Source organism: Mixophyes fleayi, chromosome 4 (assembly GCF_038048845.1).
Source record: "Mixophyes fleayi isolate aMixFle1 chromosome 4, aMixFle1.hap1, whole genome shotgun sequence".
Classification (NCBI taxonomy): domain Eukaryota; kingdom Metazoa; phylum Chordata; class Amphibia; order Anura; family Limnodynastidae; genus Mixophyes; species Mixophyes fleayi.
The window spans coordinates 49,758,310-49,777,661 of NC_134405.1; the positions used below are offsets into that span (position 1 = coordinate 49,758,310).

General features: G+C 42.6%; 1 protein-coding gene across 2 annotated transcripts in view; it reads left to right on the forward strand.

Moving 5' to 3' along the window:
* LOC142151366 (C-type lectin domain family 4 member G-like) overlaps window positions 1-19,352 on the forward strand; it is a 48,593-nt gene that overhangs the window by 7,000 nt on the left and 22,241 nt on the right. For both annotated transcript variants that reach the window (XM_075206928.1, XM_075206929.1), the window contains 3 exons: window positions 1,967-2,083; window positions 14,482-14,523; window positions 15,225-15,296. In XM_075206928.1, coding sequence (XP_075063029.1) covers window positions 1,967-2,083; window positions 14,482-14,523; window positions 15,225-15,296 — 231 coding nt within the window. The remainder of the gene's footprint in view (window positions 1-1,966; window positions 2,084-14,481; window positions 14,524-15,224; window positions 15,297-19,352) is intronic.

Consider the following 19,352-nt stretch of genomic DNA (forward strand, 5'->3'; position numbering starts at 1 on the left):
AGCTGCAAAGCAGCAAGTGGTTGCAGAGGTCGCAACTCTATGTTATTGCCATTCAGCTGGCAGTCTAATACCCTGCAAATCACAGATATATTACTGCATGTACTCCTTCAGAAAACTACAGTTTCCCAGAGTGCCTCTGGGAAGTTCAATGTGTCAGCCATTTTGGTGTGGACAAACTATAAATTACAGGCCCAGGCTGCACACTAGAGCCCCAGACTGCACTAGAAGCATGCAGAGACAGTTAGACACTGTAGCAAATTGCAAAAGTATGCAAAAAAATGGCCATTTTGGTGCTAGAATTTAGTAGATGGCTTCAGTAGGTTCATGGGAGGAAAGGGGAGAAGCCAAAATGGACTGTTAGAAGTTAGTGGGTTGTGGCTGTTGGCTGTGAGTTGTAATGTGTGTGGCAGGGATAATGGAGGATCTTCCCACAAAGAGACACTGAATGCTATTGCTGAACTGTTGCCCAAATGTTTGCATCCAAAGTATGTAAATGCTAGCCCAGAAGGAATATTTGCAGTACAGGAAAATCCTTAGCTTGCCACTACCCATGAGATGTTAGCAGGACTCATATGAAAACATTTACATTTATGGTTTATTTTGGTTTGCACTGTTCAAGTTATAGAAGTGAAACGTGAAACATCAAGCTGTGCTATTAAAACCTCTGACCAGGACTGTAATATTGCTATTGAGAGGCTATGCTGCTGTCTGAAGGAAAAGTTTATTCCAGCCAATGCTGCTGTATTTAAAGTTTATCAGCAAGCTGATGCAGTGTGCAAGGGACATAGAGAGAAATTATTTGTTACAAGAGTGTGTCTATATTGCATCAGAAGTTTGATTCTATTGTGAAACTGCCTAAAATAGTTGTTGAAAAGAGAATTGCAAGTTGTTTAACTCTACAGTTGCTGGGACAGACTGATTACTGATCGCATCTTGTAGAAGTAAATAAGCTTCATGTGTCCAGCTGAAACTTTGCTTTACCCTGTGGATTACAGTTTACCCCTGTGGGCTCTGTCTATTGAAAAGTGACTTTAATTTACAATCATTTCTGCTAAAATATTTAACCTGAGGAGTAATCCTTGTTGCTTCTTTACTGAATTTGTGTGATAAGTGATGTATAATTGCACTAAAAGTCTGTCGTGATAGATTTGTCTAGATAACCTGCTGCATTTAGTGTAATGGTCTTATTAATTCATTAGTGACGAGTTGTCTCCTAAAGTACATATCCAGTGAAATCCATTTCACTGAAGCACAGCGCCTAAATTTAAAGTGAGATAAAATTTATTCAGTGACCTATGTGTTGTGGTGATTTATGTTTGCATATTGCTGATATTGTTAAGATTACTAAAATGTTAGTTATTTTGTGACATTTTGAATAACATTGCAGCTTGAAGGTCTCACGGTATTATCCCTACACTACCGCTATTTATCTGCCGCTGTGGTAAAACCTTATGCCTCAAGCAAAGTGAATAAGTTATGTAGTTTTAGCCTTGTTTTATTCCAACATCACTGTGGGGACCTTTGCCTCTCTACCATAGCACCGGGCCTGTAGAATCCTTCCTTATACTATTTCTAGGGTGCCAACCATCTGTTCCATTACAGCAGGTCACTTATGGTTACCAACTGTCCTAATTTCCCCAGAAATGTGCCTGTTTAGCACTATTGACCTACTGCACAAAATATTCCTCTTTTTCTGCATGTTAGATGCAGTTCGTACCATCTGTTGGTATGAATACATCCTAGTGTTCATCTGAAAATACCACATATCCCACAGATTCAAAATGTGTTGTTCTCACATTGTGTAGATACAAAAGTTTATTCTGCAACTTAACCCCACCAATATGTGGCCTAAAATCCTTCCCAGCTGATCCACTTAGATAGGACTAACAGTAAGACAACTCATCACATTTTACAAATCTATTGCCCATCTGATATTGTACAGTTTATCTCACTATTTCTCTCTTAGATGCACCAAGTTCTGAGAAGAACCACAAACATGGTCGATTGAGACTACTCTTAGTGGTCTGGATGATCCTTATGTTCTTGCTCTTCATTCTTTTGAGCAGTATCATGTTCATTTATTGTGAGTATCAGTTCCAAGAGGGGAGAGTGTTATGTATTTTAGTATTGCTTGGAGTTCCATAAAATAAACATTAAGCCAGAAAATTATCTGGGGTCCAGCCTTCCACCTGATTTGCTGGGTCCCACAATGTGTGCTGTGGCCTGGTGATTCTCTCCTAGCTTCTGCAAAGTGGCCGCCCCAGGCCCAATATTTGTAATTCATATCAGTCCCTGCCCCATTGGAATTTACAGTCTAAATTTCCTAACATACACACACCACGATTCATTTTGTCAGCAGCCAATTCACCTACCAGTAGGTTTTTAGAGTGTGGGAAGAATCCGGAGCACCCACAGGAAACCCATGTAAACACAGGGAAAAAATACACATTGGGAAGTAAACTCATGACCCCAACGCTATGAGCTAATCACTGTGTTACCATGCTACCCTATTGGTTCCCATGTGCAAGGAGAGGTGGGTACTGGACATGTTCAATAAAGTTAAGCCTTCGCGGGTCCCCCTCTCTCAGCAGTAGTCAGACACATGTACGCTATGAGGGCCTGAGTCATTAAGGAGAGCAAATCATAACAAAGGAGTAACTTTGCACCTGGGAAAAAACATGTTGCATTGGAGGGGGAGGTAAATTTAAAATATAGGGACAGATTTATAGTTGGGGTAGGGCATATCCAAAATCAACTTTAAATTTCAGTGTAAAAATAAAGCTATCAAGTATTTGTGTGCTACATGAAAAAACAGCCAATATTCAACTTATGTACAAAATATTAAACTCATTTGCACCCTTTCCATTGTGGCATGGTTTTTTTTGCCTTACTTTTCTTAATGGCCCTGAGTGTGCTCACACAGTGTTGAGAAAACAGCTCTCACAGTGGTGAGAAAACCCTCAGCACTCAAGGGGTTAAAGGTTTGGCTTATGGTTGTGGGAGGAACCTCATACCTAATTATACTCAATCTACACTCACTTCCCTTCCCGTCTGCTTAAGCCAGTGCTTTTTTTTTTGTCATAGAACTCACCGGAACTGAGTTCCAGCACCTTTTTTCGACGGATTTTCCAAGTTTTAAAAGTGACTTTTGAACATTTGATGTTTGGTCCACGTGGACTTGAATCGCCCTGTTGAGGTCGGTGGAAAAATCATTAAAACGGTGCGTGCGGGCTGCTTGTAAGTTGAGTCCGATGCATGCGTGTTTTGTCCGCACTGGTTGTGATGGCACTGCTCAGCTTGTGGCGCTGCTCAGATTGTGATTGGTCATGTGGTTGCACGCTGAGTGCTTACTGCGGGCGGTGACCATTATGTTTCGTTACACAACTGACGAGTGTGGGTGTGTGTACAGTGATTGACTACGTGATGTGACTTCTGGAACCTTTTTTCTTACAAAAAAAGCACTGGCTTAAGCCATACAGTTGTCTCAAACCACTGTTCAATTAACCAGCGGAAAACCTTACATGCCCTCATCATCTGCTTCTGGTACCCTCATTTTTCTCCTCTGTTTCATCACTATTTACCCCCACTTGGTTCTCTCAACCTTAGTCTTGTTGTTCTTCTTCATTTCCTGTCTTCAGCTCATTCTACATTACCTAACCTGGTTCTTCAATCTAATCTTTCAGACAATCACAGTCTAGGTATTTCTTTTTACCTTAATCAGCAACCACCTAATCCATATACAGACTCATTTTCTCTAATTTCAGCTTTCAGCATGTCCAAACACAAATCTTTTGATGTTGATGGCTCTCTAAAACCAGAACTTGGCCTTATCACCTAACTTGTTAAGAAATTAGATCATTCCTAAACTAATGACATAACTCTCAGCCCATGGCACAACTAGGAAGCTAAGTTATATTGAATGTTATATTTACTGCTTAACAAGCATCAAGAACTGGCACCTCAGTGCCACCTGGTAAAACCTCAAAATTATCACAAATCCATATTTTACTTTCTGAGCCTTCATCAACATTTAGCATCATCTGGCTAAAATTGTCATTCCCTGTCTCACAATACCAAAGCTTGACCAACATCAATCCAAGTCAAGAAACCCAAACTCCACCTATTTCTAGGGATGTGCACCGGCGACTTTTGAGGTCTCGTGTTTTGTGTTTTGGATCCGGATTTTCGTTATTTTTGAGGTTCGGATTTGTCTCGCAAAACACTTGACGAAAGGTCTCGGTTCGGATTTAAGGTATTGGATTCGGATTTTTTTTGAAAAAAACATAAAAAGTTTAAAAATCAAGTTTTTGGGCTTATTTTCACTCCTAGGCTATTATTAACCTCAATAACATTCAATAACAAGCATTTCCACTAATTTACAGTGTATTCTGAACACCTCACAATATAGTTATTAGTCCAAAACGTTGCAAAAAGGTATCTTTCTGGACTGCGTAGAGGAGTGGGTCACCACAATATATATTAAAAACCCTGAACTTTTATGATTCGCACCAATAATTGTACCTGGACTGCGTAGAGGAGTGGGTCACCACAATATATATTAAAAACCCTGAACTTTTATGATTCGCACCAATAATTGTACCTGGACTGCGTAGAGGAGTGGGTCACCACAATATCTTAAAAACCCTGAACTTTTATGATTCGCACCAATAATTGTACCTGGACTGCGTAGAGGAGTGGGTCACCACAATATCTTAAAAACCCTGAACTTTTATGATTCGCACCAATAATTGTACCTGGACTGCGTAGAGGAGTGGGTCACCACAATATCTTAAAAACCCTGAACTTTTATGATTCGCACCAATAATTATACCTGGACTGCGTAGAGGAGTGGGTCACCACAATATATTAAAAACCCTGAACTTTTATGAATCGCACCAATAAATGTACCTGGACTGCGTAGAGGAGTGGGTCACCACAATATATATAATAAGAAAACCATCAACTTGTTTGATTCGCACCAATAAATGTACCTGGACTGCGTAGAGGAGTGGGTCACCACAATATATTAAAAACCCTGAACTTTTATGAATCGCACCAATAAATGTACCTGGACTGCGTAGAGGAGTGGGTCACCACAAGATATATTAAAAACCCTGAACTTTTATGATTCGCACCAATAAATGTACCTGGACTGCGTAGAGGAGTGGGTCACCACAATATATTAAAAACCCTGAACTTTTATGAATCGCACCAATAAATGTACCTGGACTGCGTAGAGGAGTGGGTCACCACAATATATATAATAAGAAAACCATCAACTTGTTTGATTCGCACCAATAAATGTACCTGGACTGCGTAGAGGAGTGGGTCACCACAATATATTAAAAACCCTGAACTTTTATGAATCGCACCAATAAATGTACCTGGACTGCGTAGAGGAGTGGGTCACCACAAGATATATTACAAACCCTGAACTTTTATGATTCGCACCAATAAATGTACCTGGACTGCGTAGAGGAGTGGGTCACCACAATATATTAAAAAACCTGAACTTTTATGATTCGCACCAATAATTGTACCTGGACTGCGTAGAGGAGTGGGTCACCACAATATATTAAAAACCCTGAACTTTTATGAATCGCACCAATAAATGTACCTGGACTGCGTAGAGGAGTGGGTCACCACAATATATATAATAAGAAAACCATCAACTTGTTTGATTCGCACCAATAAATGTACCTGGACTGCGTAGAGGAGTGGGTCACCACAATATATTAAAAACCCTGAACTTTTATGAATCGCACCAATAAATGTACCTGGACTGCCTAGAGGAGTGGGCACTGGGCACCACAATAAAATATATAAAAAACCTTCAACAGGTCTGCATTACACTACACATACGGCTGCTCCTCCATCCTCTCCATCATATACATGTTGGAGTTTTAGCGTGTGACAACCTCTTGTTTTTGATAATGTCAGTGCATTTTGAATATTTTTCAATTTGCCCCACACCACTGAATGTACTTTATCTATGATACGCATCTATCTATCTTGACTGCGTAGTGTGGTGGCCCCGGTACACAATTTGGTACCGAGGCCACAATATAATTAAAAAACCCTCCACGTGTCAGAATTCCACCAAACAAGTATCTGGACTGCGTAGTGGGGTGGCCCCGGTACCCAATTTGATACCGGGGCCACAATAAAATAAATACACCCTCCACGTGTCAGAATTCCACCAAACAAGTATCTGGACTGCGTAGTGGGGTGGCCCCGGTACCCAATTTGATACCGGGGCCACAATAAAATAAATACACCCTCCACGTGTCAGAATTCCACCAAACAAGTATCTGGACTGCGTAGTGGGGTGGCCCCGGTACCCAATTTGATACCGGGGCCACAATAAAATAAATACACCCTCCACGTGTCAGAATTCCACCAAACAAGTATCTGGACTGCGTAGTGGGGTGGCCCCGGTACACAATTTGGTACCGGGGCCACAATACCTCCTCCAAACATGCTCCAGACAATTCGTCATTGACAGACCCAAGACAGACAGGGTCGTAGTGTTATTGTTTGACTTTGTAAACCCAAAAAAATGTCCCTGTTGCACTTGCACATAGTCGTGCAATGAAGACTGACTTTTTCATTTAAAGGCACGATCTTTAAAGTGTCAGAAAGAGAGAGAAGACACAGGAGAGGAGAGTTGTAGCTGGGGACCTGGGGTGGAAGCTCCCAGGCTCCCCCAGCATTGCCTGGAAGTCTGAGCGTGGTGACTGAGCCAGGGCAAGGAATGTGTGCCCTGGATGAGGGGGAGAACTCCATGCCACTATAGTGAACCCAAGAGAGAGGGGGACACTGCACATGGAAGAGGCCCTGGAGTGAGGGCTGCTACAAGAGGCATGGTAGCTGTAGTGTCAGATCCTGAGGCTGAGAGTACACAGAGTGACGTGTCAGAGCACAGGAGACATTATCCCCGCAGAGGAGGGATGAGCTGCAGTTGAGAGGTCTGTTGTTGAAATAGGACATGCACACTTTAACAAACCAATCATTTCAGCGACAGGGCCTACCAAACAACTTTGACTGAAATGATTGGTTTGTTTGGGCCCCCACACCAAAAAAGCTATTCATCTCTCCCTGTACAGACTAAACAGGCTCTACTGAGGCAAGATGTCGTCCTCATCCTCAACCTCTGATTCCTCTCCCCCTACAGTGTGTACTTCCTCCTCATCACACATTATCAATTCGTCCCCGCTGGACTCCACAACCACAGGTCCCTCTGTAGTATCTGGAGGGCAGTGCTGTACTTCATTGAGGAATTGATTATTCATTTTTATAAACATCATTTTTTCAACGTTGTGAGGAAGCAACCTCCTTCGCCGCTCACTGACCAGGTTCCCCGCTGCACTAAAAACTCTTTCCGAGTACACACTGGAGGGGGGACAACTCAGGTAAAATAGAGCCAGTTTGTACAGGGGCTTCCAAACTGCCTTTTTTTCCTGCCAGTAACAATATGGACTGTCTGACATGTCTACTTGGATGGTGTCAGCAAAGTAATCATCCACAATTTTTTCTATTGTCACAGCATCCAATGCAGCGAGAGTAGACATGTCTGCAATGGTTGGCAGGTCCTTCAGTCCGGACCAGATGTTATCAGCATCCCCGCCAGTGCCTCTTTTGGGAAAACTGAGCTTTTTCCTCGCAGCCATAGATGTGGAAGAAAATGAGGGTGGAGCTGTTGGCATGTCACGGTCCTCTTCAGAGGACAATCTCCTGACCAGCAGGTCTTTGCACCGCTGTAGATTTGTGTCCGCCGGAAACAGAGACACAACATACGCTTTAAACCGAGGATCGAGCACGGTGGCCAGAATGTATTCCTCTGACTTTAAAAGAGTGACCACCCTCGGATCCTGGCAAAGCGTACGAAGGGCTACATCCACAAGAGCTACATGCTTGCTGTAATCGCAATGGCTTACCAGCTCCTCCCTCACTTTCTCCAGCTGCTTCTGCAACAGCCTGATCAGGGGAATGACCTGACTCAAGCTGGCAGTGTCGGAACTGACTTCTCGTGTGGCAAGTTCAAATGGCTGCAGAACCTTGCACAACACGGAAATCAGTCTCCACTGCGCTTGACTCAGGCGCATCCCCACTCCTTTGCCTATGTCGTAGGTGGCTGTGTAGGCCTGAATGGCCTTTTGCTGCTCCTCCATCCTCTGCAGCATATAGAGGGTGGAGTTCCAGCGCGTCACAACCTCTTGTTTGAGGTGATGGCAGGGCAGGTTCAAGCTTTTTTGATGTGCCTCTAGTCTGCGGTAGGCACTGGCTGAATGCCGAAAGTGTCCAGCAATTTTGCGGGCCACCGCAAGCATCTCCTGCACACCCCTGTCACTCTTGAGGTAATGCTGCACCACCAAATTAATGGTGTGGGCAAAACATGGGACGTGCTGGAAATTGCCCATATTTAATGCCCGCACAATGTTACTGGCATCGTCTGACACCACAAATCCCCATGAGAGTCTAAGTGGGGTAAGCCACTGGGAGATAATTTCCCTCATTTTCTCTAATATGTTGTCAGCGTTGTGCCTCTTATTAAAGCCTGTAATGCACAATGTTGCCTGCCTTTGCATGAGCAGCCATTTTGTAGATGCTGCTACTGATGCAGCTGTTGCTGTTGCTGCGGAAGGGGATGCATCTACCCAGTGGGCTGTCACAGTCATATAGTCCTTCGTTTGCCCAGAACCACTTGTCCACATGTCCGTGGTTAAGTGGACAGTGGGTACAACCGCATTTTTAAGAGCACTGAGGACACTTGATCGTACTTCTCTGTACATTTTTGGTATCGCCTGCCTAGTGAAGTGGAATCTCGAGGGGATTTGGTACCGGGGACACAATACCTCCATCAACCCTCTAAATCCCACTCCACTGATGGCGGACACCGGGCGCACGTCTAACACCAACATTGCAGTTACAGCCGCAGTTATACGCTTTGCAATAGGGTGACTACTATCGTATTTGGTGGTCATGGCAAACGACTGTTGGACGGTCAATTGTTTGGTGAAAGACTTAGCGGTCTTACGACTTCCCCTCTGGGAAGATGACCGACTAACAGCAGCAACAGCAGCAGTGGCAGTAGTAGGCGTACCGCTGCAGGATTCCTCGGATGAATCCCGTATTGAGGAGGACTCAGTCTGGCTGCTGACTTGGGCTGCAGGACTGAATCTGATGGAGATTGTGGAGGAAGTTGACGAGGAGGGTGTTGCTGGTGTGTATCCAACTGGACCACGGGATTTAGGTGTCCCTGTACCGATGAGGGTCCTAGCCCCAGTTCCTGAACTAACCACTGAACTATGAAGGTTATTCAGGTGACGTATAAGGGAGGATGTTCCTAGGTGGGCAAGATCCTTACCCCTGCTTATTTGAGCTTTACATAAGCTACATATTGCCATACATTGGTTGTCTGGATTTGGATAAAAATAACTCCAGACCGAAGAGGTGCATTTTTTGGTCTTCTGACCAGGCATGACGATGGGCTTTTTCATCCCATGGACATCAGCTGTTTCCCCCCCTGGTGCCTCATTTACAATAACCACATCACCATCCTCATCATCAAGTTCCTCCACAGCGCCAGCTACATCATCAATAGCCTCCTCCCGAGCCACCTCTTCCCGTACAGTGATGGGAAGGTCAGGCTTGACAACCACCAACACCCTTGGACTCGCCTTGGGGATTTGTGATAATTTCTCTTTAGAAGGCAGAGTTGTTTGCTGTTTTGTTGCTGACAGCATAACTCTCTTCAATTTTTTGTAGGGGGGGGGAGGAGTAGGAGGGCTAAGATCCGTGGGTGAAGCTGAACCACTAGTCATGAACACGGGCCAGGGCCTAAGCCGTTCCTTGCCACTCCGTGTCGTAAATGGCATATTGGCAACTTTACGTTTCTCCTCAGATGATTTTAAGTTTCTCTTTTTGCTACTTTTTCTTAACTTGGGCTTTTTGGATTTTACATGCCCGGTACTACGGGTTGGGCATCGGGCTTGGAAGACGACGTTGATGGCATTTCATCGTCTATGTCATGACTAGTGGCAGCAGCTTCAGCATTAGGAGGAAGTGGGTCTTGATCTTTCCCTACTTTATCCTCCAAATTTTTGGTCTCCATTATATGTAGCACAAGATACTGCAGAATGTGTGAACTTGGTAATATTGCAGTACCAATGGACTTATACTGCTGGATTGGTTTTGCAAATTTGGTTATAATTATTATATATTTTTTTTTTTTTTAATTTTTTATTTTTTTTTACTTTTTTTTATTTTTAAAAAACTTGGGAATAGTGGGGAAATAACTATGCCCTTAGAAGCACAGAGCACAGGACACAGCACCACTGGACTGAACAGGACACGGCACAGGACCCAGCAGCACTACGGAACTCAGCAGGACAGAGCACAGGACACAGCACCACTGGACTGATACTGCAGAATGTGTGAACTTGGTAATATTGCAGTACCAATGGACTTATAATGCTGGATTGGTTTTGCAAATTTGGTTATAATTATTAAATTTATTTTTTTTTTTAAATTTTTTATTTTTTTTTACTTTTTTTTTATTTTTAAAAAACTTGGGAATAGTGGGGAAATAACTATGCCCTTAGAAGCACAGAGCACAGGACACAGCACCACTGGACTGAACAGGACACGGCACAGGACCCAGCAGCACTACGGAACTCAGCAGGACAGAGCACAGGACACAGCACCACTGGACTGATACTGCAGAATGTGTGAACTTGGTAATATTGCAGTACCAATGGACTTATAATGCTGGATTGGTTTTGCAAATTTGGTTATAATTATTATATATTTTTTTTTTTTTAAATTTTTTATTATTTTTTACTTTTTTTTTATTTTTTAAAAACTTGGGAATAATGGGGAAATAACTATGCCCTTAGAAGCACAGAGCACAGGACACAGCACCACTGGACTGAACAGGACACGGCACAGGACCCAGCAGCACTACGGAACTCAGCAGGACAGAGCACAGGACACAGCACCACTGGACTGATACTGCAGAATGTGTAAACTTTGTAATATTGCAGTACCACTGGACTTTTACTGCTGAATGTGTGAACTTGGTAATATTGCAGTACCAATGGGCTTATACTGCAGGATTGGTTGTGAAAATTTTGTGGTAATTAAAAAATATTAAAGTAGTTTTTGGTATTTTTTAAAAAAACTTTTTTTTATTTTTTTAAACACAGGGGAATATTGGGGAAATAACTATGCCCTTAGAAGCACAGAGCACAGGACACAGCACCACTGGACTGAACAGGACACAGCACAGGACCCAGCAGCACCACTGACCTCAGAAGGACAGAGCACAGCACACAGCACCACTGGACTGATACTGCAGAACACAGCACAGCACAGCACAGCACAGCACAGCACAGCACAGCACAGCACAGCACTAAACAGCACAGCACAGCACAGCACTAAACAGCACAGAACTAAACAGCACAGAACTAAACAGCACAGAACTAAACAGCACAGAGGACCACCTAACACACCCTCCCTCTACCCTGATCAATGCCCGAGTGAAGATGGCGGCGACTAGCGGGGAATTTATAGGATCCGAGTATCGCGAGATCCGACAACGGGATTATGAGTCAGAGCCTCAGTTTCACTTTTGAATTTGGCGCCAATACCCGGATCTGTCTCGGATCCGACTCGGATCCGCAACGTTCGGGTGGGCTCGGATTTCAGAAATCCGAGCGCGCTCATCCCTACCTATTTCCCCCCTCACTGGACTCTTCTGCAACCTCTGTTTCTTCCCAATCCAAGCCTACCCACTGCAGTCTTATTTGAGCATATCCTCCATGTGCAATAATTTGCATAACAGCACTTGTTGTCTTCCCCATGCCCACACTGTAAATGAGCCCATTCTAAAGAAATCTGTCCCAGGGGCCTCTTTATAGAATAACGAGTATTATCTATTAACTTTTCAAAACTTTTTATGCTTCTCTGACCATTGAACACATAAAAATTTGCTCCTAGGTATCATGTAGCAGCAAGACTTTTCAGATACTTTGCAGTCTGCAAGGTTTAGTACTGTCTGCCACGGAGATGCAGAATCTAATGGGGGTAAAGGTACTCACCAGAGACCTCCACAAGGAGTTTTGGTCTTAGCTGCTTCAGCCCCGCTGGTCACGGTTCTCCGGGCAGGTACCAAGGGGGACTGGTTGGAGATGGTGTAGGTGTAAAACAAGTACAGGTATCTGGATGACCAGGATTAGCAGGGAAGTGCTGGTTTTCCGAATATGACAGGTGACTGCAGGTACAGGATGTTTGGATTGCCAGGGTAAGCTAGAAAGCTGGAGACTCTGGTTTCCAAGTATGACAGGTGACTGCAGGTACAGGGTGTCTGGATTGCCAGGATACGCTGGGAAACTGGAGACCCTGGTTTTCCAAGTCTGACAGGTAACTACAGGGAGGCAAATAATTCTCAACTTAGTAGGCTGAAGGACAAGAAGATCTGGCAGTTTTGGAGAGACATAGGTGCCTTAAATAACAGTGCAGTAAGTGGGAGGAATAACTATTTAGCCTATGGCTGACCCGAACTAACAATGGCACCCGTCACTGAACAGATGAGGCACCTCAGTGCCGGGAGAAGTGTTGGTGACCCTCAGGTAAGTGTTCTGGACCCTGGCAGGCAAATCTGCAAGTCCGGTACATGACAGTAGGTCTACAAAAAAAATTCACTGCTGTATCTTCTCTCTTCCTGCTATTTCTCTCTAGATTATCCTATTGTTAAGGCTCCTGTAAATATAGCAAATATTAGAGATGAGCAGTGCAAATTCTGTCTAATTAGACAGATCCAAGATTTGGGTTCCGTGTGAAACAAAGCCAATTTTCGGATCTCAAAGCGAGGCAAAACTTCTTCTTGGACTACATGGTGACTTTTCACATCCTCAGCAAAGGTTGCTCTTCATCCTTTTTCATCACGATAATCCAAAAAAGTTTCCATCGCATTTATCAGCATCTCCAAGCCAAGTAACTGATTCATTACCTTATTTTCATTTTCATGAGGTCTTCGTTCATTATTTCACCACCAACAGACATCCAATCAAAATTCCATTCTACAAGAATCTCATCATGTACTACCATACTTTATATCCGCGCCTAAGGACATCATTAACCCCTCTCTTTCAATATATAAATAGCTTACTCCAAAGCTTGGTCCATCCTCAAACACTTCATTCAATTTCCTCACTTTGCACCTCCCTATAATATTAATAATTGTTGGGCTTTATATCCTACTGCCACTTGTTCTTAAACCTATCAACTTTCACTATTAAACTTCACTTACATAGCAGTCAATATCATCCCACTACCCCTTTCATCACATCATATATCGTTAAGACAGACCTCAAAGAACTTCTGTGTATAAATTTCTTATGGCCACTCTAAACGCTTACCTAGTAATAGTCCACTTTTCCATCACATGATAAACTTCCTCTGGCCCAACACCTTCAATCAACAAACCAACTCAATTCCCTAGAATTCTTTGGCTTTCTTAGACCAAGCAAATTAACACTCTCTTTAACCAACATTCCCTTTATCAAAAATTCTAATTTAGTAAAGACCCAATTCCACAATATTTTGGTCCGCCAGTTGTTTGTGACCATAATTAAGCCAAAGCTTTCTTTGCTTTTCAAGAAAGCTGCCAGAGGACCCTCTGACATGAATCTTTTATTCCGATTTCCTTTACTCCCATTTAAAGTGTTCCATATCGTAAGAGACAATAATGATCATTTCTGACTGTGCCAAAGTGCAAATACATAACGCAAATGCTCGTTTGTGATACAATTTAGCCTACTTTTCAGATTTTACTGACATTCACATGCATATAGTGGCCCAAATGGCATCTAGGAAGGTGAAAAAGTTTGCATTTACAATGTGAATAGTTGGGCGGGTCATGGTGTGCTTTCTAGCTATAGACTAGACACAAACAATGCCTATTTTTGTACTGGAGTAGAAAAAACAAGATTTTGCTTTGCGAGATGGGATTATTTAAACGAGCTGGCAGAAGTGGAGAATGTGCATTTATGGAGCCACTCCAAGTTTTACAGGTGGGTGCACAGCATTTTTCTCCCTGCAAAAGGACCACATTTTGCCACCTGTTAAGAGTTGGTGTAATTCAAACTTTGTCCTATAATATTAATGGGATGCATTTTGCACCTTTCATTGCGCTTTGATGTAAAAGTGTATTTATTGGTAGACTTTTAATAATATAATGAGTTGGGGCTCATCCTAGCTCAACTCATAATGGCAGTGTAAAATAAAGCTGTCCAATATGTGTGTGTTACATGCAAATGTATTCGCACCCCTTGCATCCAATATGGTTTGTCCAGGTGTAAATTTGCACATTTAGCTGGATTTGTTACTTACTGTAAATAAGACCCTTTGTGCATATGAACAAGATCATGGATCTAATAACGTGATCTAACAGACTTCAATATTTTGATTTCATTTCAGACTTTAACTTCTCTGCTCAACTTTCAGACGTGAAGCAAAACGGTAAGCACCACCTTAGCAAATGTCAGTGGATAAATGTAGATGTTACAATTTTCAGCCATGTCTACCGTCTAGCCCTGCACTTGTCACCTCAATGCTGGGAGATAGTTGGTGTGAAGAACCCAATAGTGGATCAGAGTGTAGTCTAAAGGGAGAATCCATGTTTATACAATAATCTAGAACCCTTTGTACCCCATGAAGAGTATGGGCACTCACTATAATGTAATACAATGTTGTATATGACTACTTGACACTGTGTGACTGTACAATCTCTCATATTCTTATAGATTAGTGCTAAGTATTTACTAGAAGATGCTGAATATGTTATAACAAGCTGCTTGCTATTAAAATTCTATTGAACACGCTATAATACTGTCTAGAGATTGTTTTGAAAACAGAGGATCCCAAAGATTCTTTAGACATCTAGGGCTAGATTCACTAAGCTGCAGGTTTGAAAAAGTGGGGATGTTGCCTATAGCAACCAATCAGATTCTACCTTTCATTTAGTACCTTCTACAAAATGACAGCTGGAATCTGATTGGTTGCTATAGCAACATCCCCACTTTTTCAAACCTGCAGCTTAGTAAATATAGCCCCTAGACCACTATTTGCCAGTTGGGCTGATGTATTATAGATTGGTACACAGAGTAATCATACAATTCTTGGGATTCTTGCATTGTGTACTAAATTTAACTGTCACATAGTCTCCCTAGCCCAAGAGTCAACCAGGAAGGAAATCGACATTTGGAAAGAAGACCTGAAGAAAGTCAAACAAGGTGGGTGAAAGGCAATCTTACACACTTTCATGCATTGTCTGGTCTAGAACAGCAGAGCCCAGTATAAGCAAAATATTGCCTTGAGTAGCTATCAACATTGGACCCTTTTACAAGGTAATTATGGGCCACTGTTGTCACACAACCCCCCAGAAAACTACAGAACCCCACCTCTTTCGTCACTATTTTTGTTTTTGGGATGTTTTCTTTAACCAGTTGTTATTTTACCTTTGTTTTAAACCCTATGAAAACCCTATGTTTTAAACCCTATTCTTATTGACAGAATAGACTCAGTGTAAATTGGAATCCTGAGTCCATCAAGTTCACTCTAATTATGCTGGTCCAGGCAAAGGCAAAACTGAACCCCCAGTGTGAAAGTTACCAACTTAGTTTTGCAGACAGACAAAAAAAAAACATTTCTGATCACAAAAATGCTAACCAGCTGAACTATAGCTGCAGCCATTATTTATTGTAGGAAAGAAATCCAATCTATTTATAAATGATCTTAGTGAATTTTCCATCATTGCATCATGTGATCAGGGCCGGATTAACCATAGGGCTAACTGGGCTACAGCCCAGGGGCCTATGGCATCCAGGGGGCCCTTTAAAGTGCTCAGCAGCAGTATTGAAAGCGCGATCAGTGCTGCTGAGCACTTTCCCTGCAGTACTTCTCCGGCGCGCTGTAGTCTCCTTACTGAGGAGATCTTGTGAGTCTCACTCTCACAAGATCTCCTCAGTAAAGAGAGTACAGCGCGCCGGAGATGGAGGTAAGTGCCGGGGGCAGGAGTGCGCGGACAGCTCAGGCAGCTCCGATCATGGGGGGGGGGGGGGGGGGCGCGGGCAGCTCCGATCACGGGGCGGGGGGGGGGGGGGGTGGCACGGGCTGCTCCGATCATGGGGGGGGGGCCCTCACGGGGGAATGGAGGCCCCCTTAGCCCAGGGGCCTCCATTCCCTTAATCCGGCCCTGCATGTGATAAGGAATTAAGGAATTCCATAGCCGAATCACCCTGGCAGTAAAGAATTCATTCTGATGTTGCTGGTGAAACCGTCTTTCTTCCATTCACAGCGGATGATCCCTTATAAGGCTCTTGCATTGACCTCATTATATGTATTTATATTAATCAGGTCACCTCCAAAAGTAAAATTTTTCCAACATAACCAAACCTAGTTTTTCTAATCACTTTTTTTTTATTTAATTCTTCCATTCCTTTTATTAATGAGGTGGCCACCACGGAACCCTCTTACATTCTCCTATATCCTCTTACATTGAGCTGCCATAAACTGGACGTCACAATGTGGTCTAATTAGGGACTTATGCCATGGAAATACAATGTTTGCATGTAATCCTTGTATCCCCCCTCTCACAGGATGTTACAGTATTTGCTGTTGCTGCATGTGCCTGGCACCTTGTGCTCATATATATATATATATATATATATATATATATATAAAATATCAGCGGTGTAGTTATTACCATGGCATAGGAGCATAGCCCTACATGTATCCGCATTAAACATCAGCTGCCATGTCACTGCTCATTTTGTCATACTGTAGCAAATTACTATCATGCATTAATAGCTGTACCTAATCTAGTTTCATCAGTAAATATGGATGTTACTTTCTGGACCATTTAGGAAGGACATGGCCCAACACTGATCCCTGTGGTACTAAATAAACTTAATAATATTTGTTCAGATATTTGCCTTGGTATAAAAATACTTCTCACTTTTGTATGGGGACAGGGTGGAAGGTAACTTTGTAAACGCTGACTTGGTGCAGGAGTCATTGGTGGTTACCTCCGTGTACACTCTTCACCAGTTGGTAAATAGCATGTAGGTGCCCCGTTATCATAACGCCTTCAACCAGCTCTATACCATATACATACTTTTCCACTAGACCTCGTACTTATATCATGTGTATAGCACTACCATGACTGCCTACTTCCTATCTACCCATACAACCAGTGGGGAATGTAAGAGTTAACCCCAAACCAAGTTATTAACACAAGGCTTACACCGCAGTCTTATCCCTGCCCTTGTGCCAATATGTGGGTAAATCTGTTTATACCCATGCAGATAGATGAATAAAAACCACTAAGTTAATTTTAAAATGTTCCCCTGCAGAACTATAACTGTTTTATGAACACTTATCAACAAGTCTATACAGCTGTAATTTAACATAGAAGGGAAACGGAATGACACAAACACATGTAACATTGAGCCAATCCCTCTTGTATCCCAGCACACATTCCAGTAGTCTGGGGTTGCTTGTCTCTTAATGCCAACACGACAGTCCAGTTCCAGTGTCACCCTGCTTTTGGTCGTCACATGTTGTCACAGGAACAGTTCGAGAAGAAAGTAGGAAAAAGATAATGTGCGATCCACTCAAGCCCTTTTATCAGGATCCTTGACAGTCCAGTGGGAAGCAGAAACCCCAGCCAGTCCTTTCTCCAAATCTCTCAAGGACTACTCGGTACCACTTTTTATGCCACCCTTGGTTCCAACGGTGTAAGGTGATGGTATCAGGAAGATCAATTATTTTTGGTTAATCCTAATTGGTGGCACCTATCTCCTGGTGGTGGTTTTGGGACACTTCTCAAGCTCACATCTTTTGGGAGTCGCTGCTGAAGTTGGCTCCCCAAAATCTGAAGGTGAGGGACATGCACTATAGGCACCAATCTTGTTCCACAAAAGGGTGTTAATCATGGATGATAAAGGCGAGAGGTAACCTCCTTCCTGAATTAATCCCTCTGAGTATTTTTTCAAATGCGTTGGGTCTTCAGACTACTGTACCGCTTTAGCACAAAGTTCTGTTACGTAGAATTGGTTGGTGCTTATCACAGTTCGGATAAAGGGAGCTCCATTTAAGTATTTGGTACTGGAAAGTCCTCAGGATAGATTATGGTTTTTTGTGGACTCATTTACACAATGTTGTCAAGTTAGCATCCAACAATGTCACATGGAACATAAGTAGAAGTGACATTTTTTCTAGATGGTTTCTCATGTTGGCTTAAATTTTCCAGACTGTTATGTAGAACAGTATTAGATGCTTTTTCCAAAATTTAAAATCCAAATATATGACATCAATTGCTCTACCAAGATCCAATTTGAAACATACCTCTTCATAAAAACGAATCGTATGTATTATACATGACTGGTCCGTCATGAGACTATGTCGGCAAGATTTTATTTTATCACTTAAATAATTTACCAACTACTGAAGTCAGCCAGGTCTATAATTTCCTGGTGTAAGGGACCTGTTTGCTGATTTCTTTGGTGTGCTTCTGTTATGTTGTCATCTATCATCATCATCATCATCATTTATTTATATCGCGCCACCAATTCTGCAACGCTGTAAAGAGAATATGTCATTCACATCAGTCATCTACTCACATTATCGGGCGCTTCGCCTTTGTAGCCACGCATGCGTTGCTGGTCATGTGTGTCCCCCACATCACTCAGTCACATGACATGTATGTGCACACTAATAAGGATATAAATAATTTGGTTTGACATGTATGCATTGCATTCAGGTTAAACTGATATAACCTGGATGCTCTAATATTCTGCTATTATCCAAACTGTGCCTGAACCCTTTAACTTGATTGAATTCCTGCACCATTGGCCTCCGCTCGCTCTCTGACTTACTACTGATTTTGTATTGCCACGGTTTGTTTGACTTTGTTTGTCATCTACTGATCTTTTTGTAATAAGCACCACTAACTCCTTGCTGAAATCCTGGGAGCCATAAAGCACTAGTTAGTACAACTCGCTGTAAGGGGAGAGGGCTGCTATTGTATTTATATTATTTATTAACATTTATTTATATAGTGCCAGCAGACACCATAATGCTTTACAATCAGGAACAAATACAGTAATAAAACAAGACTGGGTATTAACAAACAAAGATGTAAGAGGGCCCTGCTCCCAAGCTTACAGAGTAGCCTTAATTGTTATAAGAAAGGTTTTGAGGGTCTGACATTACACCTGGCTCCGATTCTGTTCCCTTTTTAAAGATCCATACCACATCGGATTTCTGACAACTTTGTGGCATGACGT